The sequence below is a fragment of the Lampetra planeri genome, chromosome 50 (assembly GCF_965212315.1).
Source record: "Lampetra planeri chromosome 50, kcLamPlan1.2.h2, whole genome shotgun sequence".
In the NCBI taxonomy this organism is placed as follows: domain Eukaryota; kingdom Metazoa; phylum Chordata; class Hyperoartia; order Petromyzontiformes; family Petromyzontidae; genus Lampetra; species Lampetra planeri.
The window spans coordinates 8,099,164-8,114,246 of NC_136156.1; the positions used below are offsets into that span (position 1 = coordinate 8,099,164).

Consider the following 15,083-nt stretch of genomic DNA (forward strand, 5'->3'; position numbering starts at 1 on the left):
TGCGCAACTATCTGCCCCCCACCTTTACCAAACAGCGCTCACCAGCGCTAGGGAGGCCCTCATCCAGCAGTGAATTTACAAAGAGTTGTATAGGTATATGTTTACTCTCAGCTGTTGGTCAAAACAAGCAAGATGGACCAAACTTATTTAATCACAAACGGCTGAAACCCAGAATCAATCTTGAGGTTTTTAGCATTGCGAGCACAGTGCGTGTCAGACCCGGCATTTGTGAAACCCATCGGAGGTATTCACCCAGCCCAGGATTAGAACCTCAGTTTTCGACAACAGTTTCGCTTGATGCTGCGTGAAGATCGGTTTTGTCATGGGTCTAGTCGTAACCGACGCACGTTGCATCTCTTCGCCGTCTCCCCTCACGCTCCGCTGCACAGCTGATGCTGGACACGTGGAATGAATCCATCTTCTCCAACATCAAGGGGCGGCTCCAGGACAGCGCCATGAAACTCGTGCACTCGGAGCGCCTGGGCGAGGCCTTCGACTCGCAGCTCGTCATCGGCGTGCGCGAGTCCTACGGTGCGAGGAGGGAGAGCTGCGGCGTGGGTTACAGGAGAGTGGGTGGGAGAGAAAGAGATGGGGTGTGGGTTACAGGAGAGTGGGTGGGAGAGATGGGAAGTGGGTTACAGGAGAGTGGGTGAGTGGGAGAGCTGGAAAAAAGAGGTTGTGATGTTTTGGCAAAAAAGTGGGAAGTGGATTATTTGGTGAGGGGGAGAGCAAGTGAATGGTTGGGGAGTCGCATGGTCAGGGGATGGGACAGTGGGGGAATGTGGGTGAGTAAGAGTGACCAGATGAGTGGCCTGGTTCTCGAGTGAGCCAGAGAACAAGTGGGCCACGTGGCCCAGTACAGGCACCACGGTGACCTCACCGCTGCTTGGTGGCAAATGTTGCGTGTGTGTGTGTGTATGCAGTCAACCTGTGTTCAAACGCCGAGGACCGGCTGCAGATTTACCGGGAGAACTTTGAGAAGGCGTACCTGGATGCCACCGACACGTTCTACCGCACCCAGGCGCCGGCGTACCTGCAGCAGAACGGCGTGCAGAACTTCATGAAATACGTGCGTCGTAATGCCGTGGGGGTTCCCCCGGTCACGCGGGGGGGATGGGGGGGGCGGGGGGTTGTACGTGGGGGGGCGAGTTGGGTGCAGGACGAGTGGATTTCGCTGCAATTGTCACTTCTGTCAGTTCGAGCCCCACAGCCCGATGACAACTTACTTGTGCGTGGTGGTCGCCCATCCAAGCATTAGCCAACGGGTTTTCTCGCCTGCTTATTAACAGAGATCACAAATGTATGTATGTATGCTGAACTTCTTTTGCACTATACGTAGCCACCCGTGCTAATCGGAGGTGTGGGGGAAGGACAACTAACTAAACACAAAAAGCAGTTCTAAAAATATTGTTTTCAATATAAGATTTAAAAGTGCATATCTCCAGTGGCTTCCTAATATTGGAAGGAAGAGCGTTCAACACGGCCGCAGAAGTGCATCCGAATGAAGTGCCCTATACTGTCTGCTACTCCCTGTGACGAGTCTTCTAATGCGTGCTGCCCCCTTGTGTGTGCATGCGTGCGCACGACTGCAGGCTGACGCCAAACTGAAAGAAGAGGAGCAGAGAGCGCTGCGATACCTGGAGACGCGGAAAGATTGCAACTCCGTGCAGGCGGTGAGTCCTGCGAGTGTCAGTTAATGGCAGCGAGGGTGGTGGTGCAGAGGCCGCACTCGTGCCTCAGCCACAAGTGCCGATGGTTGATTCCAAAAACCTTTATGTGTGGAGTTTGTATCGTTCTCCCCATGTTCAGCATGGATTTCCTCCGAGTCCTGTTTTTTTAATTTTTCCATAGCTGGAAAAACACATGCAATGCAACTGTTATTGCGTGTGTATGGCAGCTGCGCTATGAACCCGGTGACCCGAGTTCGATTGCCGCTCATGGCCAAAACCAGTGACGATTATCTGAACCCAGTCCTGGGCCTAGGTTGACTCAGTCTCAAATTAGTACCTAGTGCGGTGTGTCGTAAATGTTACCACTAGGGAGACAAAGGCAGCCGCGGGGCGTGGTGCTGCCCACCCACCCCCTCGTGTGCCATGCCGGCCTGGTGCTACTCGCTAATAGCACTTTCCCTAACAGTATGTTAAGGCTTCACGGGGGATCTTTGTATTTGTTGTCAGCTGGTGGATTGTTGTGTCAACGCGCTCGTCACGTCCTTCAAGGAGACCATCCTGGCTGAGTGCTCGGGCATGATCAAAGCCAACGAGACAGAGAGTGAGTGCCAGACACACGTACACACACACACATACGGACGCACTGCGCTACCAACCCGGCGACGAATATCTGAACTGGTTCTGGGCCTCCCCTGCATCGACTCAGGCTTAAACGAGTTCCTAGTTTTCCGTGTAAACATCAGCATTGGGGACACAAAGGTGGCCGGGCGTGGTGCGCTTATTAACCCTTAACCCATTCCGAGACGTCTGCAGGTTGCAGGGTGGTGGGTGTCTCATTCACCGCTGAATCTCGGAATGCGCAAGCGGTTCAGCGTTAATTTGATTTAGAGGTGTAGCGCCGTTTTTAAACAAATTGTACTCACCGCAGAGAACCGTAGCCACACTCTACGATAGCTGGCGCCAATCTGCCACACGTCATCCTGCATGGCCTTATGGGAGCCTCGATACATCTTCCGATCTGAAGATGTACCGGTAAAGTTATTTAATTTTTTCTTCCGAATTGGAATAAACATTGATGACGTACATGTACATCATTGGAATGGGAAAGGGTTAATACTGCACGTACAGCCCCACTAGTCTGTTCTCCCCTCACACGTGTAGGTCTTCTCTGGGTGCTCCTGCTTCCTCCCACATGTATACACACTCACTAATTGGCTGAAAACATATTTAATACACAAATCACTGATCATTACGTTTAACGGCTCTATTGGGGATCGTTGTTTTTGTTTTGGGGCAAGTGCTGTAGAGAGCACCTATGAAGGCCGACACAGCACACGTGGGGGTGGGTGGCCAGCACCACGCCCGGCTGCCTTTGTCACCCTCGTGGAAATGTTTATCACATTGCACCAGGTACTCATTTGAGGCTGAGTTGATGTGAGGCAGGCCCAGGACTGGTTCAGATATTCGTCACTGGTGTTGGACATGAGCAGGACTTTAACTCGGGTCACTGGGTTCATGGCGCAGCGACGCGAACCGCTACACTACCGCTCCCCGCTGATCAGCAGCGCATCAACCACTACACAATCTCTATGGGACCATAAAGAATGGTGTCTCTGGTGTAGGCCAATCAGTTTCAAAGGCAATGCAGATATCAGATAATATTTGTTTGCATGTTTTTCCACATGAATGTGTGGTTATTGCAGACTTGATGCCTTGTAATAGGTGTCTATTTGTTATTTAAACATCTTAACACTTCCTGCGCTATTGCCAGAAAGGGTAAAGCCTGTTCTTATTTCACTACACAATCGCTCCCCCGACTCACACTCACACATCCATCCCTCCCTCCCACATCCCCCTCTCCGCTCCCCCACTCCCCCACTCCCCACAGAGCTTCAACTCATGTTCCAGCTGATGGACCGAGTTCCCGCGGGGATCGAACCCATGCTCAAAGATCTGGAGGAGCACATTGTGAGCGCCGGCCTGGCAGATATGGTGGCCACGGCCGAGTCCATCACCACGGTGAGCATCGGGCTCCTTCCTCGCCATCCGCTCGTGGCTCGGGCCTTGTCCCCCAGGCTCCTCCTCCCGCGCGAGCTCGTGAGGTAGCTGTGTCTGCGACACCAGCGATGCGCGATGCCGTTCAGCCGCAGCTCGCTAGTCTCCAGCGTAGATACCCCACCTGGCGGATGCTCAGCGAGCAGGAGAACGAGCGGCTCACAATCAGAAGGTTCCGAGTTCAATTCCAGGTTTGGGGTTGACTGCCCATCAGCTGTCCGCGGTCGGTAAAATAAGTACCACTTTTAGGGCTGTAGATGGGAGGTGGGCCGCCACCTCTGTTCACTTGAGCAGGAAGTCTCTTAGGCTTCGAGACACCGCTATCGCCCATCATGTAAGTTGTGTCTTTTCGCCACTGCATGGTAACGATGCTTTGGGCCCAGCCGCCTCTCTCCCCCATAGTGGATATTCGCGAGCACGCGCACGTCGGTACGCCACTGGAGCTGTGCACTCTTAAATCTAGATGAACATTTTTTTTTTCCTAAAACTGCTTGTTGTGTTTAGTTGTCCTTCCCCCGCGCGTCTGATTAGCACGGTTGGCTACGTACGGTGCTAAAGAAGTTCAACATACATGCAATGCGTGGAGCGTTTTTTCACCTGCATAAAAACGGATGCTTGTGCATCAGAGAGAGAGACCTACGTCCTGTGGCCACATGAGGCCCCGATCACTTGACCCACGGCTCTCAATATCGCGTGATAGAGCGGCATGCTTTCCAGCTGGAAACTTTGCGTTACTAATTTTAGCGCCGTGCTCAAGAGGGCGTCTCTTGCGGTGATGCCTGCGACTGAAGTGAGTCTAAAATGTGTGGTTGCCCTCCAAATTCACCCTTCTATCGCTGCTGCTACCATGGTTACCATTCCCGTGAACTGCACTCGTTCATTCCATCACCCTTGTTGAGGATTCGGTCTGACAGAGACTGACTGTTTCGTATCATCCCACACTACCTTTGACAAAAGCATGGCAGGTCACGACTACCCACTAACCCACTCACTCATCCGCACACTCACCCACTCGTCACACTGCAGGTCACAACACTTTTCTGCTTTGTCCCTCACACTGCTGACCTTTGGAATTCCCTCCATTGTCTTTTTTTTCACCAAGATCTTGTAACAACCTTGCTACAAACCCGGCGGGCGGAGTTCAATTTCCGCTCACAGCCAACATAGGTGAAGATTATCTGAACCCAGTCCTGGGTCTCTATAAGGTTAATTCAGTCTCAAAAGAGTACCTGCTGCGGTGTGTAAATATTACCACTGGAGAGACAAAGGCGTTCTGGCGTGGTGCTGGCCACCCACCCCCTCGTGGCCTTGCCGGCCTTCATAGGTGCCTCGCTAACAGCGCTTGTCCCAACAGTCTGTTAAGGCTACACGGGGTAATCTTTGTCTTTGCTTTTTGCAGGACTCTGAGAAGTACGTGGAGCAACTGTTGATGCTTTTCCACCGCTTCAGCCGCCTGGTGAAGGACGCGTTCCGGGACGACCCGCGCTTCCTTACAGCCCGGGACAAGGTCAGTCATTCATTCACTCTCAAGTCATTCATTCAAATCTTGCTATAATTATAGACACTCCTCGTATCAACGGACTCTGACTTTGTTGTCAAATGATTTCATGGTGATGCTTGTGTATCCAGGTAAACCTCACTGAGTCTCACGACTCTTTTGTTGCAGGAGGGTCCTGCCAAGTTTGGACTGTGAGTTGATTGATACGTCGTCTATGACCAAACGACCTCGGATGCACCCGATCTCGTTACATCTCGGAAGCCAAGCAGGGGTTGTGCCTGGATAGTGCCTGGTGGGGTGACCACCATGCATAACACGTGCTATATGGCTACGTGGTGGCCATCAGATGGGCAGTGCAGCAAAATCCATTTTTGTGCTGCATACTTCTGCGCTTCCACGTCCATCCTCTGTGCCTTAAACCCGCACCGACTGACGTAGTGAAGCCCTCGGGCAGCAGTGGATCGACAGTAGGGCTGGACATCTCTACATCGACATCTCTCTACGGTGGCTGTCAGTCATTGGTTTATTCATTCTCGGAGAGTCTCGTGTCTCCCGTTAGCTGCAGTCCCCCGAGAGCACTTCCTCGCTCTCTCTCTCTCTTCCTCCCTCTCGCTCTGCCCCTGTAGGCCTACAAGGCGGTGGTGAACGACGCCACCATCTTCAAGCTGGAGCTGCCCAGCAAACAGAAAGGGTGAGGGAGCCGCAGGCAGCCTCAGTGTCCTCTGGGACTTGTGGAAAACAACTACAGCAAAAGCTCTGCTATCCGGCATTCGGTTTTTCAGAGAGTTATACTCATGGTTCACCACATTTTCTAAGCACCTAAAACTTTTCCAGAAGGAAACTGAGCCTACATTTGAACTATGATATAAGAAATAATATGGTGACACCAAGGTGTTGATATGTTAACTACCTCACCTGGTATACAGGAGGTCGTGGGTTCGATCCCGACCCTGACGCCTGCTATATATCTCCACGTGGTGGTTGTGTGGATTTTTCTCCGGGTTCTCCGGTTTTTCCTTCCACATTTAAAAACATGCGTTGAGAGTATTTGGCTGCTATAAAATAATAAAAAATTATGTAGTTTACTCTAGGCTCGTCTATTGCTGTCTGGAGGAGGTTTGGGGGTGGTTTAGGTGATTCTCAGTGGCCACGTCCAATCATTGAGTCAGAACCTTTGAGGTCCTGCGTTTGAATGCACTGAGTGTATCTCTCAGCAGATCCATAAAGGCTGTGTCGAAGCCTATGGGATGGCATCTCTTGAGATATCTTGTTCAGGTCTAGGTGTGTGTCTCATTGGTGGGTTCATCATGATCATGGTCGGGCTGCTGAGCCAGCACCACAGGGATCCTGCAGTCCCAGCCGTGGCTCTGCACGTCTCTCTCCATTGTGTCAATTGACTGCTGGATGATGGTCTGAAAGAAAAACATTCCTTCATAATGAATTGGCCGAACGTTCTAACGCAGGACCCATCTGAAGAGAGTCTTGATACTCGGCGAGGTTTTCCCAGATATAATAAACAAGGTTTACAAGTACCTCTTCATGCCATGTGGGTCGTGGGGGTTATTTGACCTAGCTTATTGCAGTTCAGTTGTGGATTGGTGAAGGCTTTTGGGGGTTCACAATGGCTGTGTCGGCACCGGTGCTGAGAGCGCGGCTCCCCGCTGCCCTTGAGCGCAGTCCCCCAGGGACTTGCGGACTTGACAACTCGGGTATTCGCGTGACTCGTGTGGCTCGTGTAACGCCGCGCGCGTGGCTGGTGCCCCAGGCTCAACTCCAAGACGCAGCCCGAGAGCAAGTGCCCCGAGCTGCTGGCGAACTACTGCGACATGCTGCTGCGCAAGACTCCGCTCAGCAAGAAGCTCACGTCCGAGGAGATCGACGCCAAGCTCAGAGAAGTGGTGAGGAGCGTGGCGGCGATGGGGACCGGGCTGGAGCCAGGCGGGGGTCATGCAGGGGCCATGCGGGGGCTGGGTGGGGGCCGAGTGGTGGCCGGGTGAGGGCTGGGTGGGGGCTGGGCGGGGGGCTAAGTGGGAGCCGGGTGGGGGCCGGGGGCCAGGCAGGAGGGGGCCGGGCGGCCTGTCTCTCACGTAAAACTATTAAACTATTTTTTATTTTACCAGCTAAGGCCCACTGAGCTATGGGGCTCTTTTTCAGAAGCCACCTGGCCACAAATGTGATAGCTAAATGAAGTGGCCTATGATGTGGAAATCTAAAGCAGCCATATAAACGTAAACCCTCTCACATTCAAATGCCCTCTACACTCTCCTCTCGCGCTGATTCACTCTCCGCCCTCTTTCTCTCTCTGACTCATCCCTCTCCTCCCTCACACCCCTCTTTCTCTGACTCACTCTCCTCTCCATGTTCAGGCTCAAAACCGTTTCACCCATAAGATCTGATGCTCAAGACGTATTTGGGCCGATTTAGTCACAGGCACCACCTACGCCCGTGTCTGCAAAACGGAAGCGTGTGGTTTTTGCCGGTTGCATGGTCTTGTTATTTCAGCTGTAGTTAAACCCGTAGGCAGCCACATGCTACACGGACACAAGGATGAGTGGGGTGCGAGCGTGGAGATGCAGGGATGGGGGGTGGCGTGGCGGGGCTGGCTTTTCGGTAATGGGCTGCCCCCTCTTGCCTCTGCCCACAGCTGCTGGTGCTGAAGTACGTGCAGAACAAGGACGTGTTCATGCGCTACCATAAGGCACATCTGACACGACGGCTCATCCTCGACATCTCGGCTGACAGCGAGACCGAGGAGAACATGGTGGAGTGGCTGAGGGTGAGCACTTGTCCACCCGCTCACTCACCCGCCCGCTCGCACCCCCGCCCACCTGCTCTCCTCCCCATGGCGATGAGAGAGCTGTCGTTAAGAGATAGATAAGGGAGAGAGAGGTGAGAGAGCTGTATATACGAGTTACAGTTGAGTGGCCACGTGTACAGCTGGTGCATTGAGAGGTTTGGTCAGTTTATATCTCAGGAGTGTTTTGCTTTCTATAAGAGACACCGGAGTGCCCGGAGCGAACACAAGCATATGAGGGGATAACGTACAAAAGCTGTGCATATCCGGGATCACGAACTAACTTGCCGTACTGCCATCTACAGTCCGCCCCGCATCCCAGCAGGTTTGAGAATTTCGCATTCTCCATGACCCACAAATCCTTGCTTCCCCGAGCGCTGGGTCACTACCCGAGGCCTGTGTGCCATGGGGCTGGGGTCAGACACCGACGGCCCACGACTTCACACGACTTCGTGTCTCGCTTCAAAGCGACCCGCAAGCGATATTTATATCCATCACAGCAAGCACCTTGGCCACGCACCAATCCGGTGCCAGAAGGGAATACTTTCAACTCCTGTTTACTTATTTAAGGGGTGCCATGGTGGCGAGATGTCATCTTCCTCGCCTGGTATGCAGAGAGTCGGTGGTTCGATCCTGACCTGCTGTATATCTGTAGTTTGCGTGTTCTCCCCGTGGTCACGTGGATTTTTTCTCCGTGTCCGGTTTTTCCCTCCACATTTAGAAACGTGCGTCTATATTATTTTGATTGTGATATCTTTACCTTTCCTCTACTTTGCAAGCCTATCATGCTATTGTATTGTTTATTGTTGTAACGTTCTGACCTCCCCCTACTAGACATCTTTATAGCTCATCGAATTCCTGCAGTATAAATAAACATTCCGATTCTGAAGTAATTCTGACTTGTGTCACCGGCAAGAGGCCCCTGCGTTGGCAGAAGCGACTTGAGCCGAAGGGTGCTTTGGAGGTCACGTGTGGCCCTCGGCAAAGGAGGAGGAGGGGCCGCCCGACTGCAGGTGCTGTCCCCCCGAGCGGGCCCAGTAACCGACACTCCCCCGCGTCTCCGCCGCTCGCAGGAGGTGGGGATGCCCGCCGACTACGTGAACAAGCTGGCGCGCATGTTCCAGGACATCAAGGTGTCGGAGGACCTCAACCAGGCTTTCAAGGAGATGCACAAGAACAACAAGCTGGCCATGGCCGGTACGCCGCTCTGCCTGGGGAGGGGAGTGAGGGGGTCGCTGGGAAGACGAAGGCAGAGAGACCGAGTGGGGATCTGTGCGCCACGTGGCGATCAGTGAATGCAGTAGTAAATTTATAATAGTGTGAGCGTGCTGTGAACGTACGTTATGTGTAATGTGTAGTCCATGTTTTATTGTGTGCAATGTATAAAATATGTAGTTATAGAAGGCGATAGGGGAGGGGGTGATAGGGGAGGGGTGGCGGGGATGCCGAGGTTTTGTTGTACGAGTTGTGAGCGAATGCAAGTGGCATCTGAGCCAAGAGCAAGTGGGCGGATGATCGAGCGAGCCAACAAACGAGGTGGCAGAGTAACGGCGCACCGATTAAATCTATTCCCCAAAGCGTCGATGACCCCAATTGAGTGAATGAGTAATATATGCGCGAATGAGTAAAAAGGACATGCGAATGATCGAACGAGCACACGAGCGAGCGAGCAGGTGAATGAAGCGTGTTGCTCTCCTCCACAGACTCGGTGAACATCAAGATCCTGAACGCGGGCGCGTGGTCGCGCAGCTCGGAGAAGATGTTCGTGTCGCTGCCCACGGAGCTGGAGGACCTGATCCCTGAGGTGGAGGAGTTCTACAAGAAGAGCCACAGCGGCCGCAAGCTGCACTGGCACCACCTCATGTCCAACGGCATCGTGAGTCCCACTCGCACGTGCGTACAAGACAAAGAACCCCCGTATAACCTGAACAGACTGTTGGGGCAAGTGCTGTTTGCGAGCACCTATGAAGGCCGGCACGGCACGGCACACCACGGGGTGGGTGGGCAGCACCACGCCCGACCGCCTTTTTCTCCCTAGTGGCAATGTTTACACACCTCACCAGGTACTCATTTGAGGCTGAGTCGAACTAGGGGAGGCCCAGGACCATTCAGATAATCGTCACTGGTGTTGACCGTGAGCGGGAATCGAACTTGGGTCCCCGGGTTCGTAGCGAAGCGCGCTAATCGCTGGACTACCACTCCCCACACAACAACAACCACCATTCGCCACTAAGTGGTGGTGACGTCACCACACGCGCACACACAAACGCACGTGCATGCACGCGTGGCCCGCCCTGCACAGGCCCCACCACGTGACAACCACAGAGCGGCTTCTTCCTCAAACGACCACGGGGAGTGTGCTCCATCCTCTTGCCGCTGCAAGGCTGAGGCCAGCCTCTCTGCAATTCCACATTCCCGTGCCGGTTGAGCTCCCCTGCCCTGCCCGGCACTGGCCCCCACTCCGCAGCCACTGAACAATCCGTTAACATCAGGGCGCCCAGTGCAGTGGAAATCGATGCTGTGGCTCAATGGAGACTCTTTAGTAGGGTGAAGCTCACCACCTCAAGCCAAGTGGGGGAGGCCGATTAATTACACACAGCAGAGGCACAGAGCAGCGGGCGAACAGCGGCCATGACATTGGGTGTACGCTCCACTGTGGCTGTTTATTCATTCAGCCATTCATTTATATTATTATACAGCCGATTGTCAATCCACTGCTGGATGAAGGCCTCTTCCACGTGGCGGGTCAGTCATGGGGGTCATTGGACCTCGTTTCACCACGCCGGTCCGTACGGGGTTGGTGAAGCGAGGATCCCAGCAAAGGTTTGGACAATCCTCGCCACTGATGTTAGCCGCTTCACCATGTTTGCCCCATTGAGTTCCGCTTGCTTGTCGACTCAGATCACGTTCAAGAACGAGGTTGGGCAATACGACCTGGAGGTGACAACGTTCCAGCTCGCCATCCTCTTTGCGTGGAACCAGCGGCAGCGCGACCGCATCAGCTTTGAGAACCTGCGCCTCGCCACCGAGCTGCCCGACGCCGAACTCCGGCGCACGCTCTGGGTAAGCGCCCTCACCTGCCGGGTCGTCCACTCGTTCATCCGCTAAATCGTCCACTCGCCCGCTCGCTCGCCCGCTCGCTCGCGTTCACTCGCTCGCCCACTCGTCCACCTGCTTGTCCACCCACTTGTCCACCCGCTTGTCCACCCGCTTGTCTACTGACTTCGTACGCAGCCACTCATTCCATCTTTATCAATCAGCCATTATTTATAATAATAATAATAAGTAAGGAGATGATACACTTCCTTCCCACGTCTGTTTCTCCAAGTAAAACGAATCGACATTCAATGTCTCCAAAACAAGTATGGATCACTCACTGTCTCATGAGCAGAGCCAGAATGTTTAAATCAGTGCAGACATTAGAAAGCCGTGTGGCTGATGGGATGTGCATAAAACATGTGGTGCGACAGATATGGGAGGAGGCATGTGGTCTGATTATATTATTTAGTTACTTATATAATACTAATTTCATACTTGCTTCATTCTTATAGTGCAGGGTTATCATCACAAAGGCGCTGCTGGGTTTCACAGACGCAGTCTGCAGTCGTTTCGCAGTAAGGCGGCGATGTTGCTGAGTGTGATCCCAATTGAGTGATTTGCAGGTCATTTTTTGAATTTAGCAACTTTAAACAATTTAGCAACTTTAGACGTCGAAGCGCAGGGCTCCCCCCCCCCCCAAAGTATGGGGCCCGGGGCAGTTGCCCAGATTCTCCGTACACTCCGGGACATCTGTGCCTGGCTGTGCTCCCCCCCACCCCCCAGTCTCTGGTGGCGTTCCCCAAGCTGAAGCGGCAGCCGCTGCTGTACGAGCCCACGGCCGTGTCGCCCAAGGACTTCACGGAGGGAACCATCTTCTGGGTCAACCAAGAGTTTGCGCTCATGTGCGTACGAGTGAGGCACACCCAGCGCGATGCACCCTGCGGAATACATCCAGTGCGATACACCCAGTGCGATGCACCCAGCGCGATACAACCTGCAGAGTACACCCAGCGCGATGCACCCAGTGAATGCACCCTGCAGAACACACCCAGCGCGATACATGATGCACACTATTTCTAATGGAATTCTGCATTCTCTGCCTTGTACGGCACCCTTCAAGATAGCATCACCTCAGATCGCTTTGCGTAAACATGTAAATAATAAAAATAATAAAACATTGTGAATGCAGTAAAAATTATGGATAGCTGGATTTCACATTGTGCCCACACCAAGTCGGCTAAATGACACAATCTAAAATGTGAATGAGATGCAAAGATTTAAAGTACATGCTATATACTTGTACATTGTGTGATGTGTACAATTGTAAAATGTATAGTTTAAGTAGGCTACGTACTTAAAGCAATACGTTACTGGTGGGGTATGGGGGAGGGGTGGTGGGGGATGGGTGGTAGGGGATGAGGGGGAGTGATTCAAGATGTAATCCCTTAAAAGCGAGTTGAGGGGGGAGGGAGAGGGAGGGGGGAGCTCATCAGACTATGGTAGCCAATGAAAGGAACGTATCGGGAGGGAGGGGGGGCGAGGCCAAAAGGGTGGGCGATGGACGTGGAAGCGCTTGTGCGCAAGCGGCCAATTACTGCACACGCCAACACAATGGAGCGATTGTGCGCAAGCGGCCAGCCACTGCACCCGCCAACACAATGGGCAGAGAGGAGGAGGGGAGGTCTAATACACATGATAGACAAAAGAACGAAAATGATGATGGGTACAAACTTAGGGGGAGCTCATCAGACTATGGTAGCCAATGAATGGAACGTATCGGGAGGGAGGGGGGGGGCGGGGGGGGGGCGAGGCCAAAAGGGTGGGCGACGGACGTGGAAGCGCTTGTGCGCAAGCGGCCAATTACTGCACACGCCAACACAATGGAGAGAGAGGGGGGGGGGGGGTCTGATACACATGATAGGCAAAAGAACGAAAATGCCCATGTTTATACCAATGCTGGCTGAACAATGAAGAGAGTACTGTTAAAATAACTGGGGATGTTAACACTCGGTAAAGTACAGTAAAATAGTGCCTGTCAGATAAGATGGTCCAAAAATTTTTTTGTGATTAAGTCTTTTTTGCGTGGTTGATAACATCTTTCCAATGATTACTAAGTTTGTACCCATCATCACGGTTGAAATTATGTCTGTGTTTGTATATTTGTATGGCTTCGTGTACAAACCTTTGATGGTAGCCGGGAGGTTTGCAGAGAACCTTGGTCTCGGAAAAGACAATTTCATGAGAGCCCACCGAGTTGTAGCAATGATCGGCCACGGCAGAAGAATCAGTTCTGCCGTGTTTCAGATCTGACTTGTGCTCGCGGACACCCCCCCCGCCCCTCCCTCCCTCCCGATACGTTCCATTCATTGGCTACCATAGTCTGATGAGCTCCCCCTAAGTTTGTACCCATCATCATTTTCGTTCTTTTGTCTATCATGTGTATTAGACCTCCCCTCCTCCTCTCTGCCCATTGTGTTGGCGGGTGCAGTGGCTGGCCGCTTGCGCACAATCGCTCCATTGTGTTGGCGTGTGCAGTAATTGGCCGCTTGAGCACAAGCGCTTCCACGTCCATCGCCCACCCTTTTGGCCTCGCCCCCCCTCCCTCCCGATACGTTCCTTTCATTGGCTACCATAGTCTGATGAGCTCCCCCCTCCCTCTCCCTCCCCCCTCAACTCGCTTTTAAGGGATTACATCTTGAATCATTGCCTCACTTGATACAGCTAATCTGGCTGTGACGGTCCCACCTGATGACGGAGACTTGTGTTGCCTCCGAAACGTCGTGATTTTTGTTTTTATTTTTTTATTTTATTTTACTTTCTACGTGACTTTACCGAAAAAACCTAAGAAGATGAGGGGGAGGAGATGGGGGGACCACGTGCTCGTCCCTTCCCTGCTCTCACGTGACCCCACTTGCCCTCTGTTACGGTCACTCATTCCTCGGTCCTTGTGTGTCCTTGCCATCTAAATCTCTCGATTTTTAAACTCTGTTATAGAGCGCCTTGAGCTAGCGCCCTGAGCTAAGGCGCTCTATAAATATAAAATAAGATAGCATGCTGTAAGTAGTTTTTTTTTGGTCTGTACAATATTACACACGCACTAATATACGTAAGTAACTAAGGGTGGGGGTGGTTGTTTTTGTTACACTCATGTTAACGAGGTTTTGCGGCTAGCCGGACTTGTGCGTAACAGTGTGTGTGTGTGTGCGCGTAACGGTGTGTGTGTGTGTGCGCGTAACGGCGTGTGTGTGTGTGCGTAATGGGGTGTGTGTGCATAACGATGTGTGTGTGTAACGGTGTGTGCATAACGGCGTGTGTGTGTGTAACGTTGCACGTGCGTAACATTGTGTGTAACGGCGTGTGTGTGTGTAACGGTGTGTGTGTAACGGTGTGTGTGTGTGTAACGGCGTGTGTGTGCGTAACGGTGTGTATGTGTGTAACGGTGTGTGTGTGCGTAACGGTGTGTGCGTAACGGTGTGTGTGTGTGTGTAACGGTGTGTGTGTGCGTAACGGTGTGTGTGTGCGTAACGGTGTGTGTGTAACGGTGTGTGTGTGCGTAACGGTGTGTGTGTGCGTAACGGTGTGTGTGTGTGTAACGGCGTGTGTGTAACGGCATGTGTGTGTGTCGCTCGTCGATCCCGCTGCAGCAAGAACGGGAAGGTGCAGAAGCGCGGAAAAATCAACCTGATTGGGCGACTGCAGCTGACGACAGAGCGCAGCCGCGACGAGGAGAACGAGGGCATCGTGCAGCTGAGGATCCTGCGCACGCAGGTGTGCGCACACAAAAACAAAGGTTCCCCGTGTAGCCTCCATGAGCTGTTGGGGCAAGGTGCTGTTAGTGAGCACCGATGAAGGCTGGCACGGCCCACAGCGGGGTGGGTGGGCGGCACCACGCCCGGCCGCCTTTGTCTCTCCAGTTTTACACACCCCCACCAGGTACCAATATAAGGCTGTGTCGACCTAGGGGAGGCCCAGAACCGATTGATATATTCGTCACTGATGTCGGCTTTGAGTGGGATTCGAACGCAGG

General features: G+C 52.9%; 1 protein-coding gene across 1 annotated transcript in view; it reads left to right on the plus strand.

The window, feature by feature from the left end:
- CUL5 (cullin 5) overlaps nucleotides 1–15,083 on the plus strand; it is a 28,170-nt gene that overhangs the window by 7,063 nt on the left and 6,024 nt on the right. The window contains exons 5-18 of the mRNA XM_078616256.1: nucleotides 390–531; nucleotides 924–1,069; nucleotides 1,593–1,673; nucleotides 2,178–2,271; nucleotides 3,559–3,689; nucleotides 5,125–5,232; nucleotides 5,850–5,914; nucleotides 6,989–7,121; nucleotides 7,868–7,999; nucleotides 9,091–9,214; nucleotides 9,721–9,893; nucleotides 10,919–11,080; nucleotides 11,840–11,958; nucleotides 14,701–14,824. Coding sequence (XP_078472382.1) covers nucleotides 390–531; nucleotides 924–1,069; nucleotides 1,593–1,673; nucleotides 2,178–2,271; nucleotides 3,559–3,689; nucleotides 5,125–5,232; nucleotides 5,850–5,914; nucleotides 6,989–7,121; nucleotides 7,868–7,999; nucleotides 9,091–9,214; nucleotides 9,721–9,893; nucleotides 10,919–11,080; nucleotides 11,840–11,958; nucleotides 14,701–14,824 — 1,734 coding nt within the window. The remainder of the gene's footprint in view (nucleotides 1–389; nucleotides 532–923; nucleotides 1,070–1,592; nucleotides 1,674–2,177; nucleotides 2,272–3,558; nucleotides 3,690–5,124; nucleotides 5,233–5,849; nucleotides 5,915–6,988; nucleotides 7,122–7,867; nucleotides 8,000–9,090; nucleotides 9,215–9,720; nucleotides 9,894–10,918; nucleotides 11,081–11,839; nucleotides 11,959–14,700; nucleotides 14,825–15,083) is intronic.